Here is a 12,500-nt window from a genome sequence, read left to right as displayed (position 1 = left end):
TTTGTAAAAGAGATTTTTGTTCCGTCAGGAATTAATTTGGCAGTAGGTTAAGGTGGCTCAAGCCGGTTTAAACAATTTTCAACTTAAAGCCAATGTTATGGTACCATATAAAAAAACCCATAATTGCTTAACAAGATGCACAAATTAATGTGACGTAATCAATTACCATGGCAACAAAAGAACTATGTAAAAAAACCCCTATATATTGTGTGTAAGCACTTACATCTCAATAACGAACTCGGTGGTCCCTATTTTTATTGCTGAAAAGTGATTAGCAGGCTAAGACAAAGCTCTCTGCAAAGTTAAAAATTCTCTGCAGCGGATTCAGAGCTACCTTTAAATGTTTAAAATGTCTAGGTGGCTATGAATCTGCTCCAGAGGTTTTGTCAAACTTGCAGAAAGTTTTAGCCTAGCGCGCTAATCACTCTCCATGCAGCAATAAAAAATGGGAGTCACGGAGATATGCGTTTAAAGACGAAATATAGGCTGTTAGATGGCTCTTTTGTTGCCATGGTGACCCGTTACGCCACATTAATGAGTGCATCACGTTGAGCATCTAGAGGTCTTTCGTATGGCATCATAACATTACTTTTAAGTGAAAACGTTTGGTAGATTCAATCCTTCCAAATAGTAATTTGTTGAAAGTGTTAAAACTGCCACTTGTTAGTTTTCTACAACTATTCACTACTAGCAAAATTTTGCATAATCATCATAAATACTTTTGTCCTTTGGCCATTTCAATTTCAACAGGAAAAGAAAACAAACAGCGGTTACAAACATTTTCATTTTATACTTGACGTTTCGTATGTTGCAGCATACATCATCAGAAGTGACGGTTAAAAACTGTTACACAGAATTTTAAAAAACTAGAGCGAGGAACTGGTGACTAGTTAAAAAGTGTGATAACAAAATCGTAACTTCCGGTAGTCGATTCTTCCGGAAGAAATTAATAAAGAAAAAGCTTCTCACTACCAATGTTTTCATTGAGAGAGGGTTTTAAGTCACTGATTAATAGCGTTTCTTTAATTTTACATTGCATGTCGGACTTCCCAGTTGCGAGGATTTCAAAATGGTCCCATTTTGATATCATTCTTGTCTTGCCTTTTTTGGGCTTTCAAAGTGAAGCTCTTACTCGACGTGTTAAATCTTGTATTAGTAAGTTTTATGGCTGTGTCAATCTTAGGGTTATTTTTCAAAACACTTGCAGGATTAAGTCTTTTTTTCCCTACAAAGATCGTTTCAGTCGTTCTCAAAGATCATTAATAGTATACAAAGCCAGTTGTTGGGACTGTGATTCCTTCTACATCGGCAAAACAAAAAGAAGATTGCATGACAGGAAGTCCGAGCATTTCAAAGCTCTTACACAAGTCGGCCACGCCTCTGCTGTTGCAGACCATACAATTTCTACCGGTCATAACATCAAATGGGACCATTTTGAAATCCTCGCAACTGGGAAGTCCGACATGCAATGTAAAATTAAAGAAACGCTATTAATCAGTGACTTAAAACCCTCTCTCAATGAAAACATTGGTAGTGAGAAGCTTTTTCTTTATTAATTTCTTCCGGAAGAATCGACTACCGGAAGTTACGATTTTGTTATCACACTTTTTAACTAGTCACCAGTTCCTCGCTCTAGTTTTTTAAAATTCTGTGTAACAGTTTTTAACCGTCACTTCTGATGATGTATGCTGCAACATACGAAACGTCAAGTATAAAATGAAAATGTTTGTAACCGCTGTTTGTTTTCTTTTCCTGTTGCATAATCATTGTTTGCAATTTCTCCTGGGACATGTTAAAGTTAAAAACTATTTACAACTGCTTTATATGATTGCCGTGTGGGAATCTGATATGCTGGATACCTTCTTCAAGTTTCGCTTAAATTGATCAACAGATCCAACATTCTTTAAGCTACGGGGCAAGTTATTCCACAATGTGGCCCCGATATAAGATATAGGATCGCTTTAAATAATTACTTCTCGGTTTTGGCGAAGCCAGTTTTCCCTCAGAGTTTCTCAGGTTGTAATTAGAGTAATATTGAGTGAAAAGACGTTGAAGATATCTGGGGCATGTCCATTCATTGTCTTATACATCACTAAGGCTTTCCCTTTCTTTCGTCGAATTGATAGCCTCTCCCTGAGGGTGGTTAGGAGGTGATTCGAGTTCATATCAAAAGGAAATTTTGTAATTACTCTAGCTGCACGATTCTGGAATTTTTGAAGCTTATCACTTAGGTAGCCACTCAAACAGTCCCAAATCGGGCTGCAATAATCGAAATATGGCAAAATAAGAGCGTTATAAATTTGAATGACAGTTTCTTTTGGAATAAAAGGTCGCACACGTTTGAGAGGATACTTTCTTGCATATTTCTTCAACGTGTTTGCGCCAAGTAAGTTGAGCATCTATGGTAACGCCCAAGGATTTGGTATGTTCAACCTGCTTGATGATTTGATCGTCAATTCTTATTACAACGTCTTCATTTTGGACAGATAATCTCTGCCTTGTCCCAATAATCATAAGTTCAGTTTTGGCAACATTTAAACTAAACTTATTGGCTTTCAGCCAGCAGCTCAGTTTACTTAGTTCAGCTGCACCTGAGATCGCGAGCAGTTGATAGTTTGCCGTTGACATCACATCTTTGGGTTCGGCCACTTAGGTACGACAGGAACCACCTGATAGCTACCTGGTCAAAACCCAAGAATGACATTTGACGCAAGATGATTTCGTAATCAATGGTGTCGAATGCCTTAGTAAGGTCAATGAAAATGACGCCATTTAATAACCCATTGTCGATGTTAACTGACCAGTCATTTATCGCCTCAAGCAAAGCAGTAAGAGTACTGTGTAAGGAGCGGAACCCTGATTGGCAACTTAATAGTAATTTGTTCTCATTTAGATAATGGTAGAGTAGGTTGTAAACAATTTTTTCAAAAACTTTAGAAACTATCGGAATTACAGAAATTGGCCTATAATTGTTAGGATTCGATTTAATACCCTTTTCAAAAACTGGAGTTACTTTGGCCGTTTTCCATTCGCTTGGGTATATCCCAGTGAGGATGGACTTGGAGAATATGGTTGTATGCGAACGTGCGATAATACCGGCAGCTGTCTTTAACAGTGTACTCGGACTCTTATCAAGACCAGAGTCTTTTTTATCATCAGTTTTCTTTAAAGTGTTTAATACAATATCGATACTCGGAGTTTGCAGAGAGAACGATTTATCAGTGGTTTCCAGATAAACTTCAGGATTTACATCTACACCAGGAATATGTTCTGCTAGTACTTGCGCAATATTTTTAAAGTGTTCATTAATAGTTTCTGCTATATCAACCGGATTACTAACAATTTTATTGTCAGCTTTGATCTCCAAGATTTTGGACGTCTTGCCGCTGTGACGGGAGGTTAACTCGTTAATTAGGTTCCGTGTTTTGCGCAAGTTACCTTTATTAGTCTCCAGGTTGTCAGAAACATAGAGTTTCTTTGCGAGCTTAACTGCGTTATTTGCCTGGTTTCTAGCACGCTTATATTGATCCCATTTAAGGTAATCTCTTCTTCCGGTTTTACAAAGGAGATCATCAGTAATTCATGGGCATCGTTTGTTACGGACTCTTTTCGATGTTAGTGGTGTGTGTTTATCAACGCAGCTGAGAAACATTTCTTGTTTGGGTCAGAATGCGCATCGACATAGGCCCATGGCATTTCGTTGAACTCACCTAAAAATTTGTTTCTGTCGAATTGCTTAAATTGTCGTGTCTCAATCATGCGAGGACCATTACGTCGCAGTGGGCCTTACGTGTCAAGAAGACAAGAGAATGATCACTAATACCAAGGTGAATGACACCCGATTTTGTAACCTTCTCTGGGGAATTTGTTATGCCTACATCGATTAGAGTATTAGAAACTGAAGTGACACGTGGTGGTTCCCTGTCTACGAAGCCATGGATCATTTTATACATCGTCAACAGTCGCGAGATCGAAGTGTATCGATAATCACTGGTGCCTATCCATTTTTTGGGGGGTGGGTGGGGTAAAAGAGGTGGATTATGGGATTTCTGCAAGTAAAGAATTAGATTTTTCTTCCTTACTTCAAACTTTGTTACTTAAACGCTTATTTACAAAATTTTAATATTCACTTCTTTTTCATGCTCTCTTCAGTCATAACGTGCCCTCACAGAATTGACTTTTACCACTTATTTCCACAAGGCTTCCCCCTCGACGAAATTATATGTCAACGTTTTAGACTCTTGTCTTACTGCCACGAGTTTACTGAGGTTTGGACCGTGAACAACACTTTAAAAGCCTGATCCAATCCACTTCTCAACTTCTTTAAAGGATTTCATCACTGAATTCATCAATTCCTACAGTAGGGATAATATATTAATATACCACTAAACTCTTTGAAAAATGTCACATAACTAAATGTCCTGACATCGCAAAAAAACCTCATCCAGGGTATTTGCTCCTCAAGATCACGACGAACTGAAGTGATACCAACTTGTTTGAACGTATTTAAAGATGTTTTCAACCGAACTTTTACTATTCTGTGCCTGTTCCAAGCATAACGCAGCCCTCAATCAATGGAATAGATCGGCAGCCACTTCAATCCAAGTTGCGGGAGCCGGAACATTCTTCTAACATTGAAATGCGTGCAGTTCTCTGTGGACTTAATTTCTCAAACGATTTTTTTCATTTCTCTGGAATGACACTGTCCCCGCTCGTAACTAAAACCCGCATTATAAAGGTGCAAACTGAAAACGGATTTAACATGGGGAGAACAACGTCTGGTCAAACGGCAACCAATAAATGTCTCTTCTTTAACAGTGTGGTGCATGCCCATCGCCGGAAATGCGATGTAAGCAGCTCCTCAGTGCCAATCTTCATTGCTTGTTGCCAAGGAGTTACCACATGGTAAGACTCAGTTCGCCATAGTTTGAATCCCATCGATAACGAGCAGTTCGTTTCTCTTTTCGGATTTGAAGCTGGCATCTCCAGATGCCGTACGTTTTCATGGAGTCTTCCACGCCAGTGAACGTCTCGGATTCCAGTCGGTTCCACTCTTCGTATTTGAAGATTCTGTGACCAGTTCGGTAGGGGATGTACTCTACACGATTCTGATGCGAACAGCGGACACGATAAAACACATTCGTAGCATCGCCAATCACTTGGTCTCCTGTAAGAGAAGGGATATATATTAACATATATTATTATCCAACACATTGTGACAATGTCCAAATATGGTCATAGCGCGCTCAATATTCGTCGCGAGTACTCAACGTAGTCTCTTACTGAACCAGATGATGTTCATTAATCACAGAGAGCATTAAAGCAAATACAAGGAATGACTGAGGCACGGGTTTACACAGGAAATATCAAATTTAGTTTTGACTATCAAATTTATTGTACGGGCCGAACATTTTATTCTACGCGCGAGTTATCTATTGGCATGCAGTAGGTTCATAACGCAAAGGAAGTGATTGCAAAAGTAATTACAATGAGTAATCCACTTCTATGGCATTGTTTCCGTTTCCTGCATTAGCTGACGTGACAGTTTGCCCATGCGCAGAGACGTGAAACCCTCCCTTTATTCTTAATGTGGTGATACCACAGGAGGAGAGTGGGGTTGGTAAATGGCTGACGTTTCAAGCGCGTTGCGATTCGACCTTTATCAGCTCTTTGGATTTTTTTTTCAAGCTTCTTCAAAACTGCATGAGTCGCTCAATTAATACTATGTTGATTTTTTGTCATAACCCTACCCACAGCTAATATCAGTATTTTATATCAGTGAGCTATACTAACCACCAACATGAAGAACATAAGTAACGGGAGCACGAGATTTCACATGGAATTCCCCAAACGCCGTTGGAACATCGCAAAATTCCGTAGTAGGATCGTCGTGTATCCAAACAGTTGTAGTCACATGAAATACTTGTGTTGGATCATTCCACTCGCAATTGCAAACCCACAAATTACTGAAACCTCCAGTCTCTCCTTGGTGTCCAGGTTCTCCCTTTTGACCGTTAGTTCCGGCAAGGCCTGGGGACCCAATCAAGCCCCTAGTACCCCTTGGCCCGTCGTCCCCTTTCCATCCGGGTACTCCGTTTACACCACTCGTTCCCGGTGCTCCGGGGCTTCCTCTCCACCCCCGAGGACCGCGTGCCCCTTTCTCTCCTGGGTAGCCTTTGGTACCGGCGATTCCATCGAGACCACTTCTTCCGGGAGGTCCGTTTGGTCCCCGAAGACCGGAATGACCAGGAATTCCTATAACAACGAGACATGGAGTATCGTAGACCTCTTTCATAATGGCGGCCAAATAAACTATTCTTTTGTTTTAATGCTAATAAGCCTTTCTAGCCTCGCTACGACGAGCAAATTTCAAAAGAATTTGTTTCAAAATGAGGGCAGTAGGGCTAATTAACATAAAGAAAAAAGAATGTAAAAGTGGTCGCCATTTACGAAAGTCGTCTACAATATATGTACTCCTTCCTCTCTTCTCAATATTGTGTGTACTCGCGTGGAACTGAATATTACGAAAATTCAAGTTGCAGACTTGTCGGAAATCGATTAATTAGTCTTTCAATAGAGCCGAAAATGCGCTGATCAAATAACCAACTTGGATAATCTTTCAAAAATATAGTGTGCGCTCAAGCAAAACTCATCAGGGAGTTCCTATTTTTGGCAGCGGGTAGTAGTGATTGAAAAAGGGTTGTAAGACAGGGAGATAATAAAACTTTTACAGTGATAAGTGATTTTTCGTGGATTTATCATCACGGTCGTATCGAGGGTATAGAGTGTTTTCACACGATGTCAAGGCAGCTATGTTGGAGGAGCGAAATATTCTTTTGGGAATTGAACTCTATGCTTATGAAATTTCTTCCGTGTGTTTTAGTATGGCTGCTGGTTACGTGAGCGAAAACACTCTCCATGAGATCAGGGATCAAAGGCCTGAAGAGGGCCGGGATCAGGGATCACAACCCTAGGGATCTGGAATCACAACGCGTGGTATCGGGATCAGAAGTATTTTTCATGGAATCAGGGATCAAATTTTTGCGGGTTCAAGGATCAAAATTCTCATCGTTTTTGGAATCAGTGATAAAAATATTTGGGTAAAAATATGGGATCAGTTACGAAAAAATATGCCTTGTTACGACCCTGATTTATAACAAGTTAAAAGAGACGATTCTCGACATACTTCCAGAGAACGTCATAGATCAGAAAGAGCAGATTGTTTTTCAGTATTTTTAGTTTTGTTAACGCATTCCAGGAATCAAATAAAAGGGGTCGATATGTTTAAAAAGAGAACCAAAATGGAAAATTTACAGACAAGTGCATAGGTTAGTCTCAAATTGGGCGTTCATTAAAGTCACTTACAGTTGAAGGACAAATCGAGGAAGAATTGAGCAAAAATACATTAGCAATGCGAGACCAGGTTTATGGGGCGTTTATGAAACTATCTGATTAAAAAAATTCAAAGTGGTATAAAATATTATGGCGAACAGACTTACCAACTCTCCCAGAAGTGGCTTGAATTCCCTAAAATGAACAAGAAAAGCGCCACGTACTAAATACACAGAAAAATATTGGACACATGCGCTAAAAAAAAAAAAGGTGCGATACATTAGGCACGTGCAGATAACTTGTCAATCAACCGTTAAGTTGTAGAGAACACCGTAAAAATTATTAATACAGTAAGACTCAAGGGAAGTCGCTCCGTACTATTTTACGAGAAGATCCTCAATACATTTCTGGTCTTAGTGTTTAAGGGGCACGTAATCCTGATCTTAAATATATTTTCTTCCCAACTCAGATCTCTACTGCAATTAACATCGTATTTACTTTTTGGCTGGAGCTTTCACTCGTGATGACTTTCAATCAATCACGGCGGGTTAGTTTAAACTACCGAGCTCGCTAGGAGTATATAGGTTGACGTAATGACGTTTTGCCATGAATGTGGATCGCCTCGTTGGTTGAGTTGTGACTGTGAATAGGTAATTGCAAAGGAGTGCAAACACGACAAATACAAAATGAACAAACGTCTTTTATCGAAGTTCCGTTCTATGCGCCTATTACCGACTTTTATAGACAACATTACAATCGTCGATTCGTCTTTTCGTTGATTTCCTATTGTAACCAGAGAATAACCAACATTTAACTGAACGTACTAAGAACATACTGTACCCAAGCCGAGAGTCAGTTAAGAACGTCTTTATGCTGCTCATTTGTTTTTCTGTTTTGGTGAGGAGTATAAATAAAGGCCAGGTAAAAGAAACGTAACAGGGCAAAAGCCTCAAATTACTTAGGGACGTTTTTACCATTAACAGGTGGTTTTCTTTTTGCATGATGACAAATTAATGAACAACTCAGTTTGTAGTCGACCTTAGCATACCACACAAATTCAAGATAATGTTAAGAAAGTTTTCAGGCTCAAATCGCCAAAAAAGAAGAACCTTCAAACCTTATATGGATTTACATGGGGTCACGCAACTCTTTTAAAAATTACCCTTATGGCTTTTTTTTTCCCTTTCATTACTATTATCATTATAATTTTTTTAAAATTTTTATTATAATTCTTTTTTTTGTAAATATGCCAATTAAATTGTAAAATTAGACGTTCTCATAAAAAAAAAAATAATTATCCACTCGTAAGTTTTACAGCAGGTTGGGAACGAGTTTCTTTGAAAAACTAGGAATGTAGTAGCAATTTTTATACTGCATTGCCTCCAGCGTAATTGTTCGACACCAAGCATTGATAAGAAAATGATTATTCAAGTCTCACAACCACAAAGCGGCACGCAAGCACGGCAACACAAAGTCTCCGACAAAATTGCTATGCTCAAGTGCCGTCGATAACATCTTCGGAATGTTCTTTTTTTGTGTTTAGTTTCGTATCTCTGGCAATCATTCATAATATTGTCATTGCTTTTTTGCATTGTACATAGGGTAGTATTAAACTTTTTTTGGATCGATTGCAAATCTAAGATGACGGTCGAAAATTGGACGAAGTATTTACTCTTTTCTGATGCGTGTAACAAAAAATTAATAGCAATATTATTCCAGTTTATCCTTTCGTAGCAGGATCATTTTATTTCTTGAAATAAGTGATGCAAAAACGGTTTGAACATATACTAACTGTTCAAAGTTAATTGGGACAAACTTCAACCGAAAATTGTGGTGCAAGGAAACAGCCTTTAATGTAAGACCTGGATGTGTTAGATAAAAGGGGGTACAAATGTTTCCTTTAATTAATCTTCAGAGAATTTTTCGTGTTCTCAATGAAGAGTAGCGGTATTTAATTTTCTAAACGATAAGTCTTTGAGAAAAATTTCATTCGATTCCCGCCCATGAAATCCCCTTGCTAGAGAGACTCGGCATCGCTTTCTTGTGCTCTTTCTTGTTTCTCCCTTCTGAGAAATTGCAGAACGCAAATTTCGGCCTAACGTTTGCGTAAACACGATTCTAAATGCAATAAATTTCGAGATATAAACTATACTTAATTTATCATGATTGTTTTTTCCAAAGCCAAAATCGATTACACATTGGGAAACACTTCAGTTCTAACGGTGTCATTGAAAAATTCTGTGGCAACTGAGGTAGTTATGCACCGATCAAATCGAAACTTTAACAGCCTCCCCCCCCCCCCCCCCCCCCCCCCCCCGGGCAAGCCCCGGGCATTTGACTATTTTCTGTGCCCGTGGAGTGGGGAATTTGACCTTTGCCTGCGAGATGTGGGGAAAATTGAACCAGAAGAGTCAGGTATCAAATGATTTTTTTCGGGCGATTAAGTCGCTACCAGCCATAAAACACATGTTTGGACGAGATGGAAGAGTTTAAAGGAAGAGATATAGCATTGGTGAGCCACTGGCTTACAAAAAAGGTCCTCAAAAGTTTGGGAAAGACAGAGAAATACGACGACAGGGCAGGGCATTTGAACACTATTTTGGTCCGAGGGGGTGGGAATTTGAATGATCCCATCTTCAAAAGTTGAAATGCCTGTGGTTTGCCCGGGGGACGGGATGTTGAAGTTTCAAGTTGATCGGTGCATTACGAAAAAAAGCAGATTGATAACTTGAATTGTGCTTTCTGTTATTAAATACAAGAAGTGAACATTGATACTTAATTTGTCTAAAATAGGCGGGTTCGAAATAAAATTTTACAAAAACAGAACAAAGTTTAATGTTCAAATGCGGCTCCCGGAGGAAAAACACAAACCAAAGCTTGAAGGGCATCGAAGTTGACAGAGAGAACTGATGGAGAAAGCTTGCCTCGGGTACGGAACACTGAGGAAATCTACCAAAATTCCAACAGGACTTTCAGACAGAAATGTTTTGTTAGAAGCGAACAAAAAAATGTTATTCCCGATCGTTGCTCGTTCGTCCAAGCTCCTAATGAAATATGAAAATGAAGTTGACTGCCAATGCATACAAAGGCGCTTTTGGTGTATAAATCAGTAGCGGATATTAACCAATTTCAAGTATGTGATTTTCATGATTGAGCAAGGAGGACTCATAGAGTTATTACATAATCGGCATGTTAAAGAAGACGACGATATTCAAAGAATAACGGTTCATGTTAATTGTGGCACAGAAATAAATTTAGTCAATATTTATTCAAGTCTCCAAGACGCCATGTCATTTCAAAAAGTTTACAGGCCTCAAAATTATGCAAATCAGTGTACTGACCGAAAGCTATTTATCTGTTTACTGCCTACAGTTCTACAGCCATAGTTGATATTACATTAGCACAAGTATGACAAAATTACCTCTCTTATGGCAAACGACAAGCAATAAACCTTAGAATACTGACGGGATCAGTCAGAAAATGAAGTTCATTTTTCATGGCTTCAAAGCAGGTGAAAATACTCATTCTATTTTTGTCAGTCAAATTTTCTCAGCAAGTTCTTCGTATATTTAGAAGCACTGTGCCATTTTCAACTTTAATCTGGTTTAAAGGAATGAAAATGGCAACGCTGTCAGAGCTTGCATTACGCAATAGCAATTATCAGTTTTAGACGCCATCTTGACCGAGCCCCCTGAAAAAAAAAATTCACGAGGCGCCCGTTGTAAAAAAAATTTACTTCTTATGCAAGATAAAGGCAAAGAGTTTCACTGACAAAATTTATGAGATTTAGAGGAAGCAAAAAACATCGTCTGTCTGGCTTTTCGAATTTTCTAGTTAATCGCCTTGGATTTTCTCACTATGCAGGGAAAATTTAAGCTTACAGAAAAGAGCAAGGTCTTGGAAAAAGCAACAACGCATCGAGGCATATTTAATTCTAGTACGGGTATGTCCTAAACCTTTGATGGTATTGTATTTTTTGCCTTGTACAATGTACTCTAGTTGGCAGCTGGGCAAAAGTTCAGTTAAAGTTGTACAGAGCCGAAGTTTTAGGACTGACTCACAACATTGCACATTTTCGAAGGTTTTCCAATAAATCCTTAAGACTGTTAATTCCCCATCATTTAACTCAGCGCCTTCAAAAGCTGTTGAATTCATTTAAAACATGATTTTGTTCTTCAATTATGTTTACTAATTTCTGCCGACTGCAAATTTTTAAAAAAATTATAAAGCGTACATTAAACGAATATGAATTTTTTTCAACATATCTTTTGTTATTGACAGGTTTTATGAAGGTATTAAACCGTGGCACGTATGCGTCTCTGATGAAACAATTATTGCGTCTTCATACAAGACTAATTTCCTCTTCTGCGAAGCGTGAATTTTAAACACCTAACCGTGTGCGTTTTGAAGTGGTATTAGAATGAACGAGTACAGTAATAAAATGTTCTTGTACTTACACAACAACTTGACGTTTCGGCCTTGCAACGAAAATCTTCATTCTCTTTGCCGGTCGAGTTAGTTGTTTGGCACAAACTGAAACAGGAAAATAGGCGGGTTGTAAATTAATAGGGATGGATCAATGCTATGTGTTGTTTAATATTTCCTTCTCAATGTAAGATTCGCAAGTCTTGGATGTTCAAACAATACCACTAAACGTAAGCTGACACTGATGAGAAAGTGCAAAGAATGTAGCTCACCTTAAAGTTGAAAGAAACGAAGTGACAGCAACAAGTACTAAAAGTACCGGCATGTAGTAACGAAGCTTTGCCATTCTCGACAAGTTGTTGCACGGCGTTCTCTGACCACGGCCGGACGAGTTTCAAATTTATTCACAACACTCACGTTGCGGGTCAGTGCGTTCGGAGAGAATGGCGTAGACTGGGAAAGAGATCTTACGAGAAAAGCTGAAAATATAAGTTTCTGGCTAAGGACAAAAGGAGTAGAGAAATACCGACTTAACATTTTCAACGTCTGAAAATGGCAGATTTATCACTTTTGTGCCCAAAATTCCACCGCAACTCCATCTCGACACACCGTGGAAAGACAAACGAGAAAAGGAATTTCGGTGATATTGTTTATTATACTGAACTGGGTGAATTACGCATCTAAATGTAACCGACAAAGATAACGTTTTGAGATATTGGGTCAACTTTAGCATCTTAGGAAAG

The 12,500-nt window shown here is 38.8% G+C and overlaps 1 protein-coding gene across 4 annotated transcripts in view; it reads right to left on the bottom strand.

Moving 5' to 3' along the window:
• The window catches only part of LOC138059099 (diphthine methyltransferase-like), a 37,274-nt gene that overhangs the window by 5,956 nt on the left and 18,818 nt on the right, over nt 1–12,500 (bottom strand). The window contains exons 8-11 of one of the 4 annotated variants that reach the window (XM_068904613.1): nt 11,790–11,865; nt 7,500–7,527; nt 5,794–6,255; nt 4,105–5,167 (exon numbers count right to left, since the gene is read on the bottom strand). The exons of 2 other annotated variants lie outside the window; for them this stretch is intronic. In XM_068904613.1, the coding sequence (XP_068760714.1) occupies nt 4,896–5,167; nt 5,794–6,255; nt 7,500–7,527; nt 11,790–11,865 (838 nt within the window). In that variant the 3' untranslated portion in view covers nt 4,105–4,895. Of the gene's footprint in view, nt 1–4,104; nt 5,168–5,793; nt 6,256–7,499; nt 7,528–11,789; nt 11,866–12,500 lie in introns of those variants that run through there. One more of the 4 variants, XM_068904614.1, reaches the window with a different exon arrangement.

Source organism: Montipora capricornis, chromosome 8 (assembly GCF_036669925.1).
Source record: "Montipora capricornis isolate CH-2021 chromosome 8, ASM3666992v2, whole genome shotgun sequence".
In the NCBI taxonomy this organism is placed as follows: Eukaryota; Metazoa; Cnidaria; class Anthozoa; order Scleractinia; family Acroporidae; genus Montipora; species Montipora capricornis.
The sequence above is the reverse complement of the archived record's forward strand: the minus strand, read 5'-3'. Positions and strand labels throughout refer to the sequence as shown.